This window comes from Pteropus alecto, unplaced genomic scaffold, assembly GCF_000325575.1.
Source record: "Pteropus alecto unplaced genomic scaffold, ASM32557v1 scaffold98, whole genome shotgun sequence".
NCBI classification, from domain to species: domain Eukaryota; kingdom Metazoa; phylum Chordata; class Mammalia; order Chiroptera; family Pteropodidae; genus Pteropus; species Pteropus alecto.
Window position 1 is genome coordinate 21,047,589 of NW_006443570.1, and position 24,430 is coordinate 21,072,018.

At 33.6% G+C, this 24,430-nt stretch overlaps 1 protein-coding gene across 1 annotated transcript in view; it reads left to right on the forward strand.

The window, feature by feature from the left end:
* CPD (carboxypeptidase D) overlaps window positions 1-24,430 on the forward strand; it is a 57,760-nt gene that overhangs the window by 458 nt on the left and 32,872 nt on the right. Inside the window, exons 2-8 of the mRNA XM_006925041.3 lie at window positions 1-407; window positions 5,455-5,702; window positions 19,504-19,646; window positions 20,316-20,485; window positions 21,323-21,672; window positions 22,164-22,355; window positions 23,720-23,887. The exon at window positions 1-407 is cut by the window's left edge and continues 34 nt beyond it. Coding sequence (XP_006925103.1) covers window positions 1-407; window positions 5,455-5,702; window positions 19,504-19,646; window positions 20,316-20,485; window positions 21,323-21,672; window positions 22,164-22,355; window positions 23,720-23,887 — 1,678 coding nt within the window. The remainder of the gene's footprint in view (window positions 408-5,454; window positions 5,703-19,503; window positions 19,647-20,315; window positions 20,486-21,322; window positions 21,673-22,163; window positions 22,356-23,719; window positions 23,888-24,430) is intronic.

A 24,430-nucleotide genomic window follows, 5' to 3' on the forward strand; every position in this document is an offset into this window, starting at 1 on the left:
GACGGCGACACGGGGCCCGACGCGTCAGGGCCGCTCCTGCCTGGCCGGCCACAAGTGAAGCTGGTGGGCAACATGCACGGCGACGAGACCGTGTCGCGCCAGGTGTTGATCTACCTGGCCCGCGAGCTGGCAGCTGGCTACCGCCGCGGGGACCCGCGCCTCGTCCGCTTGTTGAACACCACCGACGTGTACGTGCTGCCCAGCCTCAATCCTGATGGCTTTGAGCGTGCCCGCGAGGGCAACTGCGGCGTCAGCGACAGTGGACCTCCAGGGTCCAGCGGCCGCGACAACAGCCGCGGCCGCGACCTCAACCGCAGCTTTCCGGACCAGTTCAGTACCGGCGAGCCCCCGGCCCTGGACGACGTGCCCGAAGTGCGCGCCCTTATTGACTGGATCCGCAGGAACAAGTGAGTATGTAGTCCTTTCTCCCCCCACAGTCCAAGGAGTCTCCAGGAGCAGAGTCTGGGTCCCGCACTCACTAGGCGCTCAAACAGTACTTGCAGGCCTTAGGGACCAGAGTAGTTAGGGTGGAGGGCGACATACTGTAATCAGGACAGAGCCGCTTAGCCTCCTGTCCCGCTAATTGTCCGCGAAGCGCTGCCTAGAGGCTGTCATTTGTTCAACGGATGCAAAAAGAGCAGTTTGCCTGGAGGGGAGACGCTTTTCTGATATTTTTCTGAGAGTTCCCTATTTTCGCAGGACTATATAGAACATGAGTGATAGAAGAGACCTTAAAGATAAACTAGGTCAGCCCACTCATTTTATAGATAAGCTGTCAATATTGTGATTGTCTTATTACTATGAGAACTGTGGTAAGCCTTTTCTGTGGCCACAACCTGATGTTTTGCATATGGGGAAATTGAGGGTCAGATTGGTTAAATAATTTACATAGTACAGAGTGTAGCTGGGACTTAGACTCAGGCGTATTATTAGTCAGTGCTCTTAGCAGCCGTAGAGGGAGACTGTAGCCCAGAAATGACAAAGGACACTCCCAGGGTCTTCCTCTAGGTTATTTGACAGAAACTGGTTCTCTTCCAGTTTTTACCACCTCTGACTCAGCTAAGAAGCTTATTATGGATGTGGCTGGAGAACTTGCACAGATCTGGAACCTTCATCTCTGAGCTGCTTCATTTCAGACTGAAGGGTTTCTGATGTCACTTTATTAGTGGGCCCAAACTGAATAGCTAGCTAATTGTCACACTTAATACACACCTTAAGTGTTACTAAGCACTATGTGGGATTTAAAAAATTAAAAGCATGAGTACCTCAAGAAATTGGTATATAACAAGGAAATATTATAAATATATATGGGGTGTATTTATGTACCCAGTTAAACTTTACAGGAATTGTTCATACTGGCAAAATGTGTGTGGGCTGCAATAATATGGATCATCTCTGTGAAAGAGTTGAACTTGAACTGAATCTTGAGCGATGGGTAGGATTTTCATCAAAAAGGAGGAATAAAAGAATAAGGGAAGAGGACGCTTAATCCAGATGGAATAATGTCTGAAGTGGGCAAGTACCTCTTCCCTTTTACAAGGATCAGCTTTGCCAGCATATCCCCAGTTTTGTCTTCATAAGGCTGGTTAATCTTTTCATCTCAATTTGAAGATTTCTGATTGGACAGATAAGATAAAAGTAGTAATGAACAAAGAAGTTTCTCTGTGGGACTTGGAATCATCTCTTCTACAAGATTTCAGTATATATAGCACCTAGAAAATTTGTGGGAATTGTGACAATTCTAGATTCCTTTTATCTTCCACCTTTCACTTTACTCCTTTTGAGATCCTTTGTAGATATTTAATTTCACATACGATTTCTGGGAAGATTTTCTTTTAAAGATAACCTTGTCATGATCTTTGAACATTTGCATAAGAAATACAACTTTACATCTTGTTGTCTGAAGCTATGATGACTAGAGTTTTTCTGAAATGATATATCAAACGCACTGTTTGCATTTCTTAAATATCATGTTCAAAATGCCCTGTCACAACCCTTGCAGGAATGTAAATTCTGCGACTAGATTTTTCTCTTCAGTATTAGTTCTGCTGTGACCAAAAATGAAAATGAGCTTTGTCTTGGATCCAAGTCAGCTTGAAGCTATACTGAAAGCTTTAAACTTTAAATCTGGGACCCCAAATTCAATCTTTGGCTAACTCTTTCATATCGCCAGTATTTAATGATTATACATTATGGTATGGGCCAGTTAGTTCAATGATAGGGGCTTATGAAGATTTTAAAAGCTCATCTGTGTCAGTCAGTATTACATAGAAAGTCATTTTTGTTCTGTGACTGTGGACTGCCATAATCATACCCAACCATTCTTCAAACATGTAACTAATCAGAAGAGTAAGCAGGTGACTGTATAGGGTGGAAAGTGCATCCATCCATCCTCAGTCTTCAAGAATTAACTCAAAATATATATTCTTTAATGATTAGTAACAAAAGACACTGATCTGTGAATAAAATTAAAAACACAAGCACACATATGGTTTGAGACTGATGCCTAAATATAGAGTCAGCTATGGATAGAAAATTTAAAAACTGCAAACATTAACCTGTATGGGGAAATGACCTTTTTTGTTGTAGTTTGTGAAACAAATTATTTGAATAATATTTTGATATCCTATTCACCCTGTTATATTAGAAATAGATTTTTGTTATTTTGAATATGTAAAAATTTAAGACTCATTTCCTCCTGCTTAATGAAGTTTATTTTCTTTGATTCCCATATTTTTGTTACACTCGATTTCTTTAATTAAAAATGTCTGCTTAGATTTTAATAGATTAGCGTATAAAAGTTTTCAGTATGTTTGTGGAAAGCATTATCATATTGTTGGGGGTGAGTGCAGATTACTTTGGGGTGCTTGTGTATATATCTACAGTTTCCTGAGTCTTTAGAATTTAGTTTACCAGACATCAAGTTCTCTTAATTTTTAAGGGTTATTTATTGGGTTATCTGGAGAGCATGATAGAGTTAACTAAGAGTTTGACTTTTTAATATCTATAGATTCTTGTTTATAACATTTGTAATATATTTAGCAGCTACTTTAAATCTTATGCAAGGAATGGTATATGTTGCTAAAGTCAAGTATGAGAAACACTTAAGAGAATTGATTTGAATGGAAACCATAAAATACTTTAAAAATAAAATTGGATTGATATACAAAGTTGGTTTGACAAAGACTGTAATAGGTATCACTTTCTCTTAAAATCCTCATTATAAGAGTGGCATTGGTACTTTTAAAACTGTGTAAGTAGAGTAAGGAAAATCTGATAATTCAATTTTATCACTCAAATAGATTGCAAATATTTCATTGTTCTAAAAGTACCGTATTTGGTTAGGCTGTTTTAATGATATTTCTGAGAAGTGTTGCAAGAAATGTTTAACAAAGTAAAAGACAGCATTTAGTAGAGAATAGGGGAATTTAAAGTTTTAATTGAAAAGATATAATTAAAGTAGTATGCTTCACCTATTTAGAATATTTGGTTATCCATTTTATTTCACTAGAATATGAATGCCTCGAGGGCATTTTTGTCTTTAGTTCTTCACTGAGGTATTCCCTAGTATGTAGAATGTTTGGCACGTAGTTGACATTCAAGAAAATTTGTTGCTGAATGGATTGCCTAAACTGGGCCAGCCTTGTAACTTTCCCAAAGTCAGTGAGTAGAAAAAGGTATTTAAATTATTTTAGGTATACAAACCAGAAAATAAATTGTTAATACCTTAAGCTATGAGGGAGAGATGGGTAAGGTGAAGTTAGAATGTTAAAGTATGTACTTAGTTTTTGTTTCTGTATCCTTGTGTCACCCAAGCCCTGGTAGTCTGTAAGGCAGTGATTCCATAAAGCAGGATGCTAGATCTCTCCAAAGAATGAACATTTAATGAGCAGGTGCTGTAAAGCAGTCGTTATGCTAGAGATGTGTATTATCTTATGTAATTCTCATAACAACCCTAGAAAGCAGGTAGCATTAATCCCCTTTTTGCAGATGAGAGAGGAAATTGAGGTTCAATGAATTTAGAGGCAGTAACTTTTCCTGATCATATTGTTAGTGAGAGACAGGCCTGGGGGACCAAACGTTCTTACTCATGTTTGGCTGGCTCCAAAACCTGTGTTATTGCCACTATATAAATTGCATTGTCCTCTGGTGTCTGGAAGAGTACTAATTATATTAATATTAGTTTTTATCTATATCTTTTCATAGTCTATTCTAATATTTAATCACTGTCTTTAATAGCTAAGTTCTATCTATTGATGAACAGATTCTGTGTAATTTTCATTGTTTGATCTCTGGGATGGTGCTGATCATACTTAACATATCATAGGTTTAATTTTCTTTCAAGCATATAGAAATAAATGTTATATATCAACTCTCTTTAGAATTTCTGTAGGTCAGTTCATTTCAACTACAAAAAGGCAGAAGTAAGAAAATCCAATTTAAAGTGCAAAGAGAAAAGTGTTTAATCTCTACCCATAGTAATGGTTTAAACTGTTTCATGAGGAAGAGATGTATAAATAGGAATTAAGCATGTTTTGCCTTTACTTTTCACCATAAAAGGCATATTTCTGTATCTATAAATTTGATCAGATTGTAAATAGGTTTACTTAAAAGTAAAAACATAAAAAAATAAAAATGTTTCTTTTATAGGAGCAGCCTCGTCTCCATGTCATTTTATTTTATAATGGCCCAATCAGAAACCTTGGGTCTAGAAAGAGAGATGCTTTTACAGTGGCACAAGGGGTCTAGTCTTTTATGTGCTGTATTGTTTTTCTCTGAAAGCAGCTCAGTGTATCAGGTTCTCCCTTACCCAACCCTGAATCTTCTCAATTGTGGCTTCTCTGTTGAAAATGTGAATTTAGCAGATTGTGAACCCGAGGTGAGAGAAAATACATCTTGTTTTACATTAGACTCTCTATCTTAAAAATTCTCTTTGGATGGCAATATTAAAAGCATGAAAGTTATTAATCTAACTAATGTATGCAACAAATATTTATACAAGCCACACTTTCTACAAAATTAACACATTATGAAATACAAGTATTAGGTTGAATTATAGGAAATTGGCATTTTTGTAGGTCAAAAAATGATTGAATGTTGGCAGGTTTATATTCAAACTAATACATGAATTTGCAATTCCCCAAATAAGACATTTCCTGAAACATTAATTTATATTCTGTTATCCAGCTACTTTTTCAATGATGGGAAAGTTCTTTCAAGTTATTTGAGGTTAATTTGAACTGTTTGAAATTTGTTAAATTGATAAAGCTTACTTTCTGTTTTCTTTTTGTTGTTGTTGTTGGTCTACTTATAACAATTGATAGGGTTATCTTCTAGGTCTCAAGAAAGATACTGAGTTTATTTATGAAAGATGTAGAATCTTTAAATACATGATGTTTCCTGTGCCCCCACCCCTTTTTTTTAGTGATATGTGATTTCGTTGTGTTTTCAAAGGTTCGTGCTTTCTGGAAATCTGCATGGTGGCTCAGTGGTAGCAAGCTATCCTTTTGATGATTCTCCAGAACATAAGGCCACTGGAATCTATAGCAAAACCTCAGATGATGAAGTATTTAAATACTTGGCAAAAGCCTATGCTTCAAACCACCCCATCATGAAAACTGGGGCACCTCATTGTCCTGGAGATGAAGATGAGACTTTCAAAGATGGGATCACGAATGGTGCACATTGGTATGATGTAGAAGGTGTGTAAAACACTGAATTTGCTATATTTTTCCCATCGTTCATTTAGCTTTCTGAAGTATACTGTGGTAAAAAAAAAAAAAAAAAAAAAAAAGGAAACTTTGAGGAAATCTTTTTTTTATTTTGAAATTTAAAAAGCCACAGTACATCTATAATGTAAATGAATTAAATTCAGCAACTGTTATCTTTCCCCACATGTTACAGCACATTCTCTCCATCCTTCACCCACTCCCCACATTCTCTTTTGCCAAGCTATCTAAAAGTAGATTGCTGATTTCATGACACTGCACCTTTAAGTATCTCAGCATGTATTTCCTAAATACAGGGGCATTCTCTTGTATAATCCTGTACCATTACTATAACTGAGAAATCAACAATAATTCAATACTATCATCCCACAATAATTCAATACTATCATCCCATAACTTAAATTTCCCCTATTACCACAAAAATATCCTTTATAGTTCCTTTTTCTCCAGCTCAGATCCAGTCAGGGTTCAAGAACTGCATTTAGCTTTGTATCTTTTTAGTATCTCTGATCTAGAACAGTCATATTAACACTCTCTTTTCTTAATGATGTGAAATCCTGTGAAGAGTCTAGACCAGTTATCCTACAGAACATCTCATATTCTAGATTTGTCACTTTCTTCATGATAAGATTCAGATCAAATTTTCCTACAAGACTATTATGTAGATCACATCACGTCAGGAGGCACATCAAATCAGGCTGCCAGTGGCCAAGTAGGACAGCTTGGTTAACATGGTAACCACCCATTCTCTCCATTTTGTATTTTAATCTGGTGTGATCATGGAATGCTGTTTTTTGGGTTTTTTTTTAATTGTGGTAGTGTATATATATTTACATATACATATATGTATGTCAGTCATAAAATTTGCCATTTTTAAATGTAGAATTAAGTGGCATTGATTATTTCACAATGTCGTACAACTGTGTTACCACTGTCTGTTTACAAAACTTTTTATCACCCCAAACAAACTGTAACCATTAACGATTAAGTATGTATTCCCTTCTCCCTAGCCACTGGTAACTTCTTTTTTTTTTTTTAACTTATTTTTCAATTGTAGTTGACATACAATATTATATTAGTTTCAGGTGTATGACATAGTGATTAGACATTTATATACTGGTAAGTTCTATTTTCTGTCTCTGTGAATTTGCATATTCTAGATATTTCATATAACCGTAATTAGATAATCTGTGTCTGGCTTATTTCACTTAGCATATGTTTTCATTAGATCTTAGCCAAAAGGCAGAGAAGCAATAGCATAATGTTTTCAAGGTTCATCCTTTTTGTAGCATGTATCAGAACTTCATTCTCTTTATGGCTGAGAAATAATTCATTGTATGTATATGTGTACTACATTTTGTTTATCCACTCATCTGTTGATAAACATAGGGTTGTTTCCACCTTTTGGCTACTGTGAATAAGCTTCTGTGAATGTTGGTATACAAATATCTGTTTGAGTCCTTGTTTTTAAATCTTTTGAGTATATACTCAGGAGGTAAATTGCTGGCCCATATGATAATTCTATATTTAGCTTTAGAGGGATCACCAAACTGTTTACCACATTGGCTGTACCATTTTACATTCCCAATTTCTCATGGAATGCTATATTTAAAAGAATAGTTAAAGTAAGCTTGAATTGTTTACCTTTTCTTTTAAATGTTATAAAAACAGCTCTTGTTGTATTTAAACCTTTGGCATCCTTTGAATAATAACTTTTTTGTTTTTCTGCACAGTCTTAAACTGTTTAATTAAGAATAAGCAGAAGGTACAAGTCAACATAAAAATGTCATCAGTATGAACTTTTTCTCTTCTTAAACTCTGCCCATGATGAAATACCTTAGGTCTTCCTTTCCTTTCTATTGGCAGTCATATTATAAATTATAAATTATGACATTTCTCTTAAGGTGCCTTTATTTAAACTTTTGAATTACCTTTTGACTTTTTATGTTAAGCCATATGTACTCAACTTAGGCTCTAGATGTGAGGACGCAATACTTTCTAGAGTTTTCTGATTCCTCTATAGTTTCTACCAATGTTTCTTATATATAACAAGCATCCACAAAGAGTTTGGAAATATTTAGAAACAAACTTTCTGCCCATAACAATTACAGATGATTTAAAAACCATTTAAGTTTTTTATAGATAAGGGATATTCTTTAAAGTTTAATTCCATTTCAATCTTCAGGAAATATATTTAATAAAACTTGACTTCATGAACTGGTAGTTTTGTGATATAGTCAAGTTGCTCCATTATTTGAGATATTATTTAAAATAATGAGTTAAAAATAATTTATTTTTCCTTTTTGGAAAAAGTTGTAAAAAATTAGAAAGTAATTTCTAATTAACAATTAATTATGGAAGATTAATCTATGTTATACTATTTAAAAACTAAGTATTCTGTCTTCACAGTAAGATTATTTGGTTAAACCAGGTAACAGATTTTTCTGATTCTTCAACTATCTGAAGAAGCTAAATTTTGCTGCTGCCATTGTTATTTTTATGAACATCAACTTCTCTCATTTTAGCTGAATGGTCAGACATATATTATTTCTACAATAGCTAGCTTATATTTCTACCTCAGCCATATAGAGCAGTTTCAATATTTTCAACAGGGTAAATTCATTGTGTATCTTATGTGAAACTGCATAAGTAAGATGTTGTAAGATGTTGTGAAACCTTGTGACTAGGCATGTATTCAGACCCGGATGTCTTGGAGTAATTTTACTGACGTCTTACGTGATGTATTTAGAAATTCTAGTTCAAAGAAGTATGACTTTTAGAGCTGAAAGTGAATATATTGATCTAGTTTAACCCTTTTGCACTACAGGAAGTCAAGGCCTGAAAGAAGAAATATTATGTGAGTAACTTGTGCAATACTCACTTAGCAAATATTTACTGAGTACCTGCCACGTCCCATACATGGTATTAGGTGATAAGGATACAAGAGGAGCAAAACAAACAATTCCCGCTTTCATACCTCATTTTTCTAGAGTCTCTGTACTTATCTGAAGTGTAGATGATAAGTAAATTATCATTGGTCACACTTCTGGAAGATGTGTCTGGTTCTATGGGTCTTTGTGTTACTTTGTTTTAAAAATTATATATTAAAAAAGAGCAAACACAAAAACTTAAAGCCTTCTTATATATTTGCTTGTTTCACATTTTAATAGGATCAAGCCTAAACTTCTTAGCGTGACACTGAAAATCCCACAGTTTGACTCAAGCTGACATTTTCTAGTCTAATTCTCCCCTGCAACTGAACTTTTGTACTTCCTCTCAGATGTGAACCTTCACATGTTGGGCTGTTCTATGTCTGGAAAGCTTTTCTCCAGTTCAGCTGTAACCTTCTCTGAAGCCTCCTCTGTAGTAACTTTCACTCTCATGCCTTCCTAGAGCTTTTTGATTATACCATCAGTATAATGCTTATCTACTTATGTGATTAATAGTTTTTTGTATCTCCTGCTGGAGTGTGAGTTCTTTGATAATAAGGACAGTGTTGTGTTTTTCATTTTGGTGTTATCTTTATACAAAATGTATTGGCAGAGAAAGTCCTAGAGGGAGAGAGACTGGGGAGATTTTTAGTCATTTGGAGTGAAGCCTTTTTTGGAGATTAGGGCTTTATCTAGAGGGATACTATGGGAATGAAAAGGGAGTATGAGATGTGGTATATAAGAAATTTGCAAGAAAAATTCAGGTTGATCATCAGTTAGATGGTAGAAGAGTGTCAAGGAAAAGAAGGACCCAAAGATATACTTTTGAGATTTTGAACTTGGATAAGTAAGAATGATAATGAATGGGAAAAATTCATTGGAGGAGCATATGTGTGTGTGTGTGTGTGTTCTCTTTAAATGGGAGAGGAGTAAAAATTGGAGGTGGTACTTGATATACTAGTTACAAGTATTCAATGGGCAGTTGGCTTGAGAAGGAGGTCAAGATGATAAAGAAATTTAGGAGTTATGAGAGATGGGGAAAGCATATGGCAGTGTACTTGATTTTGAAAATTGAAGCGATATTGTTTTCTGGCATAATTTAATTACTTGGAGCCAGAAGTTCAATTAAAGTATATATACAGTCATACATTGCCTAACGATGTTTAGGTCAATGATAGACTACATATATGACAATGGTCTCATAAGATTATAATGGAGCTGAAATAGCGACATTGTAGTCATTGTAACATCATAGTGCATTATTACATGTTTGTGGGGATGCCATTGTAAACAAACTTACTACAGTGCCAGTCATATAAAAGTATAGCATGTACAATTATATAAAGTACATAATACTTGATAAAGATCATAAATGAGCATGTTACTGGTTTATGTATTTACTATAATATTTATAATTATTTTAGAATGTATTCTTACTACTTATTAAAAACATTTGTTGTAATGCAGTATGCTGGCAGCAGCCTCAAACATCTCGTGTTTACTGAGTCTTGATTGCGTAATTTCTCTTGTGTTTGATTTAATCTTGTGTTTTTTTGTGCAGTAACATGCTGTACAGGTTTCTAGCCTAAGAGCAATAACCTGTACCATACAGCATAGGTGTGTAGTACGTTATATCATCTAGGTTTGTATAAATACATTCTATGATGTTTGCGCATTATGAAATTGCCTAACAACGCATTTCTCAGAATGTTGTCATTAAGCTGCACCTGACCGTATATCTTTCTGCCTACCTATCTATCTGTCTATTGAGACTGTATACACACACACACGAGTGCTTTTTCATCTCCAAAGTGAACGTACTTCTGGCATTTCATACTGGGATGTTTTCTTTAAAGAATGCTGACAGTTCCTGTGTTCTCAGCCTGTTGTTCATGTTTTAAGAATACTGTTGATCTTCTTATTCTTATTCAGATGTGCGTTAGTAAAATGCATTTAGTTTTACCTAATCTTGTACATTCAGGAGCTGGTTGGAGCTCATTCTTGCTTTTTCTTTCTCTCCTTTAATCTGAGTACTGCCTAATTTAAGAGGAAAGTGGTAAAGTAAAACAATAGACAGAATACTTGCTTCTGCTTGAGTCATGAGTTTGCTTTAGTAAACTGAAATATTGCCTAATGTAAAATCTGACCTCTGGAAGCGGTGTATTATATATTTTATAATGTGATCATAGACTTGTATGATGGTTGAGAACCAAACACTAAACACTACTTTAGGATTTGGCCTCTAAATCTTCAGATCTGATGTCTAAAGGTAGATGTGCGTTCTTTTCTCCTTTTTTCTATTTAACTCAGGTGATAGAGAATTGGATAATGCTTTAGAAAAACAGGAAAATTCAGTTCAGAGAGCTATGAGAGAGAGTATTGACTAAGTTAGATAAAACTTATCTGAAAACAGATGCAGGACTGTGTAATTTAGTTTAACTTTGTAGTATTATAACACTAGCAAATATATATTCAGTAGGAGTGGTGAAGGAAATAGATTTTCATAAGATAAGTTGCTCAGAATACAAAGACCAGGTTCAGTTAAGAATTGGTCAAAATGAAGTTGAATTTAAAGACCAGGAATATGGGAATTTTTTTCAAGTGCAACCTTTGTTTTTTCCATTAATTTGATCCATATGTTCCACTTAAAAATTTTTATGAACATCATAATCATTAGCTTTTAAAAATATTTCAAGAAATGCAAAATCATCACTTAATAACTATAAATAAATTGTTCACAAAACTCAAAGTTGTGAGAACTCACTATCCTTTGAAGTAGTTTTATTAAAGAAATAACAGTAAGTTCCAAATTTAGAGTAGAAATTGCCTATCTGTATTCCTAAACTCTAAAATGCTTGTCCTAAAGAAAAAAATACATTGAAGTTTTTTTCCGTGATATATAGGATTCTTGTATAATACAGTTTGATACTTTATAGTTGGCTTACTGAAAAAAATTTTAAAAAATTGCTATGTTTGACTTACCACTGAAGCATTGATTTGCTAGAGACATAACAATAAATCATTAATGCCCCATTTTTGAATGGAGCGCTGAATTTATTTAAGCCCCCCTCATCCCCTATCCCTTTAAAGCTAGATATCTCTGTGGTGTAAACAGTAATAGGGACTGATTCCATGATAAAGAGAAATTGAGTGTCTTAAAGCATATGAAGATTAATTGTGAGACAGATAGATTAAAGCAGTTTAATGGGTACGAATAGATTCTTTGATCAGAAAAGTTAGCCACTTACAACAATTAGTATTGATCACAGTTTGTTAATGATACTGGACAGATTCCTAATGGTTAAACTTTTAGTTTTGTTCTTTGACATTGATAAAAAGAATGAAAGCGTTGTAGGTTTCATAGTACATTACATTCAATTTTTTTCTGGATTGATATGTAGGTCTAAAGACAAATTTATACCTTGTCTCTTTCTTTGTCAATACCTCTTGTGAGCAGAGGAAATAGTATAAATCAATGGCTTTCAAACTGAGGTATGTATGGGGAGGAGAAAGACTAGTTAATTTGGATAACTTTAAGGAAATAAATTTGCAGCTCTTCCATACCTTCTCTTTTCCTAAAATTGGTCTGCTTGAGAAGTATACTTGCTGCAGAGGTGCAATCTCATACTCTCTTCTCCCACTTGACTAAAGATAGACATGCTTTTTCTACCTATCTGAATCACACTGTGGTACATTTATTCAGTTTTAGAAACTTCCAGGGCACCGAAACAAAAGGAACAGTTTGTGATTAATAGTATCATAAAAGCATCACTCTAAACTTCTCACTAAAAGATATGTTTTCAGTAATTGTTACCTGTTATGTTTATTATTTATCAAAGTTTATAATAAGACTATGCCTTTCTGATAAATTGTATGTCAGTAGTTATTGTAATAATTCAATCTAGAAGACAAAATTTAATACTTAGGGCATTAACGTCATTGGAAAATAAGAAAAATTTAAATATACATAGATTGAAGTATTACAGGATGATCAATGAAAGACTTTCAAGCATACAAGTATATCACATTCAAATAACAATCTTTGGACAAAGTGAAATGGAAATGAAAATTCAAAGAGAAAAGGGGAAGATGTAAAATTTCTACTGTTAAAGAAAAGAGTATTCATACAAGTTTTAAATAGATGAGTCCATAGATAATCAAATCTCTATCATATATTTACTTGGCTACATTTAAAAATGTAAAAGTTTTATTTAAAATATAAAATTTACATTATGCAGGAATATTAAAATAAATATATTAGTTTTGCAACTATTCAAACTTAAGATGAAAACTTTTAGATACCAACTTAAAATGTGTGAAGTGTTGCATAATTTTTCAAAATTATTTTAGTTGGAATAAAGTTTGAAGGTCGTTGGTTTAGATAGTCCCCTGAGAGACTAATGGATAATAGAGGCTTACTTATTTATGACTGTTAATAAGTAAGACAAATAACAGATTCTTTATACTTTTTGTATAGTGCTTTATTGCTTTGAGGTATGCCTATAATGAATATTTCACTTCCAAAATTCAAATTTTCTTTGATTGGATAAAGATATTATTCTGAAATATGTTATTTCATCCTTTAGTCTTTGTTGAGCCACATGACATATTAGCATACAAAATAAACAAAGGTATTAACTTAATCTGGCAATAGTTACAGCTGTCAACAACTGTTAGGCCTATCTACAGATCAGTGGTTGCGCTGTTACAGTGAGCTCTAGAGTTGTATAAGGAAAAATTCAAGACAATGAATCTAAACCAGCTATGTAGATAAGATTACTTATGATGCAGTCTTTGACATTTAGTATTGGAAAAATAAATTTTAAGTTTAATACAGATGGCAAATAATACACATTTGTGGCACCTCACAAAAATATTCTTAAATTATAATTCATTTAATATCCCCATTTGTTTCCAGTTTTTTAGATAATTTTTTAAAGTAATTTTGAAACTAAAACTTGCTATTTGTGAATAAAGACTTTTTGATTTTCTAAAGTTAGGATAGCTTTATTGTTTTTTGTCTTGCAAAGTAAAAGTTAGTTTGCTACTCTTTTGAGAGTATTAATTGACTCCTATGAGTTTAGAAAGATAGATTAAAGTATATATCACAACTTACTAATTGCCTTCTAGGAATAATTTGTTATTCCTAGAATAATTATAGGCTCAAAGGAAATGAGATTTCATCAAGAGAAAGCTGTTTTGTAGATAGCTTTCTGTAACTGATTTCTATGTAATTCCATCTTGTTAGAGAACATTTTGTCTGATTTCAGTTCTTTTAAATTTGTTTATTTTATGACCCAGGCAGGATATGATCTATCTTGGTGAATATTCCATGTGTACTTGAAAAGAATGTGTATTCTGCTGTTGTTCGGTGGGATGTGCTTAAATATCATTTAGATCTAGTTAGTCAATGGTGCATTTTAATTCTATCCTTGGCTGTTTCTCTACTTGTTCTATTGATTACTGAGAGAGGAATGTGCAGTCTGCAACTATAATTGTGGATTTGTCCATTTTTCCTTTTAAAACTATAAGTTTTTGTTTCATGCACTTTGAAGTTCTGTTGTTAGGGGCCACATTTAGGATTGTTATGTCATCTTGGTGAATTGAACCTTTTGTGGTTATTCAGTTTCTCTCTTTATCCTTGCCACTTTTCCTTGCTCTGAGGTCTACTTTATCTGATATTAATATAGCCACTCTTTCTTCCTTTTGATTTGTGTTTGCAAGGTATATCTTTTTTTATTCTTTTACTTTTAACTTAACCTATACCATTATATTTAAAGTGAGTTTCCTAGAGACAGCATATATTTGGGTCTTGTTTTTTAATTCAGTTTGACAATTTCTGTCTTTTAGTTGATGTGTTTATACCATTTACATTAAATATAATTATTGGTATGTTTGGATTTAGGTCTACCTTTTTATTATTTTCCTGTTTTCTCTGTTTTTTATTCTATTGCTTCCTCTTTCCTGCCTTCTATTGGATTGTTTGAATGTTTAGTAGTGATTTTATCTATAGTGTTTTTACTATATCTCTTTGTAAAGTTTGTTTTGGTAGTTGTTCTAGGAATTACAATTTACCTACTTAACTTTTCACAATTCTGCCTAGAATTAATATTTTACCACTTCAACTTCAAGGCAAATGTACTTTGCCCCTCACTCTTTTGTTGTAGTTGTCATATGTATTATATATATTGAAGACCCCACCAGACAGTGTTATGATTTTTGCTATCATATATATTTTAAAGAATTTAAATAGTTTATTAAGGAAAAAATAGTTTATTATATTTACCCAGATATTTTACCATTTCTGTTTTTTCATTCCTGAAGTTCCAAGTTTTTCTCTGGTGTCATTTCTCTTCTTCCTAAAGAACTTTCTTTTCCATTTCTTTTAAAGCCAGTTTGCTTGTGACAGATTCTTTTAGCCATCACTGAGAATATCTTTTTACATTCATTCCCTGAAGGATATTTTCACTAGATATAAAACTCTGGGTTCTGGGTTGATGATTCTCAATTTTTTTTTTAGAACATTTTGTGCCTTCTGCCCTTCATGGCTTCTGATGAGAAATTCATAGTCATTTGAATTGTTGTTTCTCTATACAAATGTGTCATTTTTCTGAAATGCTTTCAAGATTTTTTTTCCTTTTTTTTTAGTTTTCAGCAATTTGGTTATAAAGTATCTAGGCATGACTTTCTTTGAGTTTATTCTTTTTGGGATGTGCTGAACTTCTTGAACTGTAAGTTTCTGTCTTTTGCCAAATTTGGGGAGTTCTCAACCAGAATTTCTTCAACTTTTTTTTCATTCTTTTTTTTTTTTTTTTTTTAGCATGGCATACTTTTTCCTCTCCTTCTGAGACTAATGACAAGAATGTTATTTTTTAAAAAATTTTTTTCTCTGTTGTTCACATTGGATAGTTTCTACATATCTATCTTTAAGTTAACTCAGTCTTTCCCCTTGTCATTTCTATTCCTCTTTTGAACTCATTCAATAAATTTTAAAGTTTTGGTTTTTATATTTTTCACTTCTAAAATTTCCATTTTGTTATTTTTTATATCTCCTGTTTCTTTTATTTCATTTCAAGAATGTTTAATCTTATTACTTCCTTAGAGCATGTCTGTCGTAATTACTTTAAGATTAGTCTGATAATTCCAAAATCTGCGTCATCTTGGGTTTGGTATCTATTGATTATTTTTTCTTTGCAAGTTGTTGACATTTTTATGGTTCTTTGAATGTCAATTTTGGATTATATCCTGGACATTTTGAACCTTACGAGATCTGAGCCTTGTTTAAATATTATAACAAATAGTGATTTTTTTTTTTTTTTTTGGTTAGTTTGTTTGAGCAGTTAATGACCAAGTTAGGATTTGCAAGTTTTGACTCACCTTCTGTGGGATGTGATTCCAATGTCAGTTCAGTTTTCAAAGCCTTTGCACTGCCTGTTCAGATCTATCCTGTGTGTCTACCAGTCTGGGATGAGGGTGGTGGTCTGTTCTGAAGTTCAGTGTTCAGTGCTTTTAGTATAGTTTTAGGGTCAGACCCACACATATACATTTCAGGGTTGAGCCCAGGAGTTCATAGGAAATTTCACACTTAACATTGCTGTGAAATTGTTATTTTTTGTGTGTTCTGCTTCCTCACTAAGACTCTAAACTCTGAATGAAGGTATGTGTCTTATGTATAAATCCCTATAATGTTAGTATAATATCTTACACACAATGACCATTTACTGTGACCAATATATAGTAAAAATTGGAAAGGGTTAATAAATATCATGTATGTGTACATACAAGTAAGAGTTACCAAGGATGATCATATGTCAACAATGACTAAAGGTGACTAACATCACTTAATGACAATATGACTACAAAGGGATATGAAACTCAGCACCTCACCAGTTTCCTGCTAGACCTAAAGTGACTGCCAAGATTTGGAAGGTAAAGAGAAAGGCAAAAGATGGAAACCTTGCCTTATAAGAAAAAAAAGATTAAGACCAAATTACTGAGCTTGTGGAGGTTATAAACCTGTATATATTCTGGCAAGAGAAAGTCTGTTTGACATCTCTGCATGTATGCTCAATGGGCATCTCAAATTTAATACACTCAAAACATCAGTCTTCATTTCCCACTGCCCCAACCTACTTACATTCATTACTTCAACAAATATTTATTAAAGGACTACTATGTGCCAGGCACTGTTTTAGTGCTTGGGATATCTATCAGTGGGTTTGCTTATGATTTAGCAGGGAGAAACAGGCAGTAAATAATAAACATAATGGGTAAATTATTAAGTACTATAGAAAAAAATACAAAAGTAGAAAAGGATGAGAGGAATTACGAGTGATGGTGGGATGGGCTTGAAATAATAATGGAAAGAAGTAAGTAGCAACTTTATTTTATTTTATTAATTTATTTTTAATTGAAGAAATGATTTAAATTTTTTCCCCCATTTACTTCCCCCCTGCTTCTCTTTTTGCCTCTGCTACCCATCATTTTCCACCCAGCAGTCAAAATGATCTTTTAAAAAGGAATTTCATATCATCCACTCCTCTGCTCAGAAACTTCAATGTTCTGTGCAGCAAGGGAAACAATCAACAGTGAAAAGGCAACCTATGGAAAATATTTATAAACTATATATCTGATAAGGGGTTAATATTCAGAATATATAAAGAACTACAACTCATCAAAAAAACAAGTAATAACAATTAATAAATGAGCAAAAGACTTGAATAGATGTTTTTTCAAAGAAGATATACAAATGGCCAACAAACATGAAAAGATGTTCAGTATCATTGATCATCAGGGACATGCAAATCAAAACCATCTTATACCTCTTAAGATGGTCACTGTCAAAAAAAAATAGCAAGTTTTGATGAGGATTTGGAGAATTTGAACTCTTTACATGGACAGTGGGAATATAAAATGGCACAGCTGTTACAGAAAACAGTATGGAGCTGCCTCACAAGGTTAAAAATAGAATTACCACATGATTCAATAATGCCATCTATACCATATATACCATCTGGGTATATAGATATAAAAGAATTGAAAATAATCTCTTGAAAAGATGGTGCACCCATGTTTACTGTACCATTATTTACAATTGCCTAGAAGCACCCTAAATGTCTATAGGCAGATGAATGGAAAAAGAAATGCAGTATATACATAAAATGAAATAGCATTTAACTCCCAAAAGAAGGAAATCACAACTGATAAAGGACTGTTATCCAAAATATACCCCCCAAAAACCCTCTTAAGACTCAGCAATAGGAAAACAATAACTGGAGTTTAAAATGGGCCAAAGACCTTAACTGACACCTTACCAAAGAAGATATATGGATGGCATATAAACATGAAAAAATGCTCCACATCATATGTCATCATGGGAATGAAAATTAAAACAATAAGTTACCACTACACACCTACCAGAATGGCCAAAATCTGGAACACTGACAACAGCAAATGCTGATGAAGATGTGGAGGAATGGGAGCTCTCATTCATTGTTGGTGGGAATGCAAAATGGTACAGCCACTTTGGAATACAGTTTGGTGTTTTTTACAAAACTAAGCATACAGTCCAGCAATTGAGCTCCTTGATATTTATTTACCCAAAGGAGTTGAAAACTTATGTCTACATAAAAACCTGCACAGTTATGTTTATAGTAGCTTTATTCATAATAACCAAAACATGAAAGCAACTAAGATGTCCTTCTGTAGGTGAATGGATAAATAAACTGTGGTGTATCCAAACAATGGACTACTATTCACCACTAAAAGAAATGAGCTATCAAGCCATGAAAAGACATGGAGCAACCTTAAATACCTATTACTAAATGAAAGAACCAATCTGAAAAGGTTACATACTATATGATTCCAGCTATATGACATTCTGGAAAAGGCAAAAACCATATGGAGATAGTAAAAAGATCAGTGGTTGGCAGAGAGGGCTTAGAGGGGAGGGAGGGACAAATAGGCAGAGCATAGAGGATCTTTAGGGCAATGAAACTACTGTTACTATAATTGTAGAAGCGTGTTATTATACATTTGTCCAAACTCATAGAATATAAAAGAGTGAACCCTAATCTAGACTATGGACTTTGAGTGGTAATGAAAGTATTTTTAAAAAAATCAAGTGACAGGAATGATAATAGGTTTTCTACAGAATGAGTGTGTAGACTTATAAAGGTGTAGAAATAGTGAGAGTGATTGAGTGTGGATACTTATTCCCGTTGTTACTGCCCTCTTCCTTTAAATACATTTTGAAAGGATTTTTTGTGTCTTGTTTTTCACCCCCCCACCCCGATTTGTGTAACTGCGTCACCCTATATACAGCCTTTCTTTTCCTCTTGCCACCTTCTTGATAAAGGGGAGTACAGTTAGAGTAGTAGGCACTTAATAATGCTTTGGCATGAATATCTTTGACAATTTTAAGATCATATTTACCTTTCATGTTCTTTCTGTCAGAAAGATTAACCTCTCTGTGCCTCACTTCTTTAGAATGGGTGAAATAATAATACCTAACTCCACTATTGTAAAGAGTAAACTTTAATAACACATAACTCCTGTAGAACATGTCTGACAGGTAGAGCTGTTATCATTATTGCTATTGTTGTTAACTGCTATGTTCATGCTATTCATAACTATTCATCCTTTCAATCAGATATATTTCCTTTACATATATTCCTTGTCAATGTATGTGCCTTTAACCTTCCTTCCTCTGTAAGAGCCTTCTCCATTTTCAAACAATTTAATAAAAAAACAATTTATGCATGCAGAGATGGCAGATTTAGTATCTTTGGTCTTCTTGAGAATAGAATCTTGAGGGTAAACTTATTTTTTCTTTCATGTTACAGGTGGTATGCAAGATTACAATTATGTATGGGCCAACTGTTTTGAGATCACATTAGAACTGTCTTGTTGCAAATATCCACCTGCTTCACAGCTTCAACAAGAATGGGAGAACAATCGTGAGTCTTTGATCACATTGATTGAAAAGGTAAAAGTAGCTGACTGAAAAGTTTGGAGATTGGGGTATGGAAATAATGGATTAAGTAAGGGAGAAATTTGGTTGCATATGAATAACAGTCTATACTAGCTACCCTTTATCTGTTTTTATTATTAAAAATTGTAGACTATCTTTACAAACTTATATTAGAATCTATTAGAACATATTCTAGCTGTGCCTCCTTGTCTCTCCAAAGAGTTTCCTTTGACTGTCTTAGAACATGTTTGCAAACTGAAATAGCCAAATTTGTACTACCAAGTTCTTAGAATGTCATGTGATCATATTTGCTAGAGAGCTTTTATCAGTATATGTAACATAGACATAAGTTTAATTTAAACATCAGATAGGCTAATACACTATTGGGTATACTAGCAATTATTACTTATACTTTGTTGAGAAAATTAGATGTCTGTATTTGAGGAGAGTAAATTTCATAAGCACATTACCAGTCTAGATTTCAGACATATTGACTTCAGCTTAAGAATTTCATTTTTTTTGTCTACATTTTATTTTAACTTGGAGGGATTCAAAAATATTTTGGGGAGAAAGAGGGAGTAACCTTATTTTTTTAGAAATTCTATATCAGTGCAGAGAGGTTATGCCCTCTTGCCTTCCAAACTGATTGTCTCTGAGCAGTCTACTTTGCTTCTTATTTTTTAGGTCCACATTGGAGTTAAAGGATTTGTTAAAGATTTAGTAACAGGATCTGGCTTAGAGAATGCAACCATCTCAGTGGCTGGTATTAATCATAATATCACAACAGGCAAATTCGGTGACTTCCACAGATTACTTGTTCCTGGAACTTATAACATTACAGCAGTTTTAACTGGGTAAGAATTTAAAATAGACTCTTAAAATACCAAACCTTTTTTTATATCTAAGACAGAAATATTGTCCAGAAAATGTTATTTACTCTATCTGGCTTTTATTTTTCCGTGTTCTCTTTTCTTTTTTCCCCTTTTATAAGGAGAAAATACTATTGCGGAGTCTTTTGTCACATACTCTAATAATACAAATGAATATGAAATACAATTGTAAACTTGGGAGGAAGGACAGTTTTAAAAGCTTGAAAAGATGGGCAGCTGTGTAAAGCATTGCCTCAAGGCTAATTAACTACCAGAATACAAAAAACTCAGGGCTCCATAAAAGACGTTTTGAAGAGCTGTCTTTATTAGCTTTCTAATATCTGAAATGAGTGGTTTCACCCCTCCCTTTAGCAAATCACTTTGCTAAGGATTTCATTGATAACCTTTAATTTAATTTTAAACTTTCCTGTTTAGAAAAGTAGTTAGAATGTCAGTTTGATAAGGCACTACAAAGAACTGGATAATTTATCCCTTTGAGTATTGTAGCAATGGTTACAATGGATTAATGACTTCCATCTTCCATTGTATTCTCTCCTTTGAATGTAATTTTTTGTAAGCATTCTAATCTATGGACCTGAGAAGATGGTAAGAGAAGTAGTCCTTTAAAGATTTAATTGGGTGATTCTCTGTGAGGTAACATCCTAAAAGTCTTGAATTTACACATTTATGTTTATTTAGTTTGAGTTTTATAAACCTCTAAGTGCTAGAGTTTGGAAAGATTTTTGTACTTTTACAATATTGAAGCATTGTGTTTTTTAATTTAACTCCAAGCCATCTCCTTTTTCAAATATTTTTTTTCAGGTACATGCCAGTGACTGTTAATAATATAATAGTGAAAGAAGGACCAGCTTCAGAGGTGAATTTTTCCCTTCGGCCAACTGTGACTTCAGTAATCTCTGACACAACTGAGGCTGAAGTAACTGCTAGCACAGTTGCTATTCTTAATATTTCTCCTGGAACGCAATCATCTCACCAGCCAATTCAACCAAAGGACTTTCACCACCACCATTTCCCTGATATGGAAATCTTCTTGCGAAGGTTTGCCAATGAATATCCTAACATCACCCGGCTTTATTCATTGGGAAAATCAGTAGAATCAAGAGAACTTTATGTAATGGAGATATCTGATAATCCAGGTGTCCATGAACCAGGTAATTGGTGTCGTTTTACACATAATTTCAGTATTGCCTCTCAGAGCTATGTATTATATTGCTGTGTTTCATCTGGAAAGGTCATCTATAGCATGTTTAACTGGAACAAAGAAAATGTAACCAACGTTGCTAGAAAAAAAGAAAATTCATTTGATCTATATTTGGCATAGTATTTAACATACTGCATAGATTAGATTCTTTCTGCTAATATTTTTATTTTCATATTATATAGCATCCATATATATATACACATATATATGTATAATACATATATGTATATATACACACACACACATATATATATATGCTTGAGCTTGCACAGATGTATATATTAGTAAGGAAGCTGCTTTATAAGATGCTTTTTCCTGCTTTTGTCAAAATATCTCCTTAAATTTTTGTTTCAGAGTCTTTGCATATGTTGGGGGAAAAGTAGAGAGAGTTCATGATAAATGGAAAGGAAGAAAAGTCCTATATAATTACTTTGTTTTCAGGTGAACCAGAATTTAAGTACATTGGAAATATGCATGGAAATGAAGTGGTTGGAAGAGAACTGCTATTGAACCTCATAGAATATCTTTGTAAGAACTTTGGAACAGACCCTGAAGTGACAGATTTGGTTCGTAGCACTAGAATTCACCTTATGCCATCTATGAATCCCGATGGGTATGAAAAGGCCCAGGAAGGTAAAGAATAAGCTATCTGTTAATGCTTAGCCTTTTTTATTATCATATGACGTGATTATTTGGGATAGAAGAGAATTTGAACTAGTTATTTCCCTGGAATTCTTCCTATTTTATTATAATTTATAATAGGTTCTCGCTTTTGTATTCTTGTAAGAAAGGCTAGTTCATTTAATAATTATGAGATCAAGTTTATATTTAATGGCATTCTCCACTTTTGTAATGGTTCTTATTTATTAAAAATATATGTTTTACAAATTATTTCATTTAACAATGATTCTTGTTTAATTATTATGTAGGGAACCTTATAAGTGAAAACTCAAACCAAATGTCTTTTGAAGCCAGTGACTGTTTTGAGTGCCAGTTTTACTCTCCATGCATATTCTAAACCTGCTGAGTTATTGATTTCCTATTCCTCTGCCTCCTCTGGGCTAGCAAGGGCAGGGAGAGCTACTCGCTTACACAGACCACCTTAAGCAAAACACTAGGAGAATGAGAATTCATGTTTTCCCAAGCTGTGGTTCCTTCCAGGCAGTAGTACCAGTGAGTAGAACAGGTACTACAATATGGATATGTAGCCACATGAGTTATTACTGTCACTGATTGAACACTGAGAGAACCAACTGATAAATGACCAGGTTAATCCTTATATATATATTATTAAAATTCCTTCCCAAAGGACCTCATCCTTTGTCAGCTTCATAAATCCCTCTAATATTCCTTCCTTAAGACCTTTCAGAAAGGTGGAACTACCTACTACTAGTAAGCCCTCCAGTATGTTTTCTTCATTCACTTGCAATTTTTTCCTCATTATAACAATAATAGGGCTCCCACCTCATATTAAAATGGAATAAACTTAAGTTAAACCTTGTCTCCTCCATTAGGTTAAACATCCAACTATATTCTTGGCTGACTTTACCTTTTAGTGATCACTTTAATGTGATCCACAATTTTCTTTTCATGTGGTCTGTTTCTTTGCCATGTTTTAGTGACCTGTATACCAATACCATAGAGTTCCCCTCTAATCAGTCATGTCGACTTAACATTGTGATTAAGTCATTGTATGTGAACTATTGACAAGCAAAACTTTAATATAATTTGTGTAGTTGGATTTTTTTTTTACCTTCAAAGCATGGCCAGAGGGCAGAAACAAAAAAGAAATGTTTTTACCTCTCTGTTCAAAAGATGCGGAAGAGATTTTTTAAATGTACAATGTAAAAAAGATGTGCATTTTAATTATAGTGTGATAGATTATAGTGAAGCCTGATATGTTCATACTTACCTCTGAGTTAAAATAGCTGAAGCAGTATTTGTTGAATTAAAATGTAAGTGAAATATGGCTTAAATTTGAATCCTTTATCACGCAGGAGATTCAATAAGTGTAATTGGCAGAAATAACAGCAACAACTTTGACTTAAACCGAAATTTCCCAGACCAGTTTGTTCAGATCACAGATCCTGCCCAACCCGAAACTATTGCTGTAATGAGCTGGATGAAGGCCTATCCATTTGTCCTGTCAGCAAACCTGCATGGAGGTAATAGCAACTTGATACTCTGCTAATTAATTCTTGTTGAGAGCATTTGAAAATCCTGGTGGAATTTTATCTGTTTATAGTCTTAGGCTATCTTAAAATGGGTATCCTGTTATTGCTTTTGTGGCAGACAACAATAAATTTCCTTTTTCATTACTTTTTAAGCCTATTTCCTGGGTGTTTTGCCCCTTCCTCTCTCACCCCTCCCCTCCCCCATAATTCTTCCCCGCTCCTTTCTTCCTTCTCCCCCTCCCTCCCACCTTTTCCCTGTCCCTCTCCCTCCCTCTCTTTTTTCTTTCTCTCACTTGGTTCTTCAAGTGTTTTAAATTTATCCCTCACAAGTGTTTTATATTTATCCTTCTCACTGGGAATTTGGTAACATGCTTTTTGTCATTTATAAAAATTAAAACTATCAGATCCAAATGTGTTTAGTCCTTTTTCTCCCTAAAGTTTAATACTTTTTTATATAGGTTTAAAATTTGACATTCTTTTACCTATTACTTGCTATATATTTAACTGTAGTACAATGACCTCATTCTCATGAAG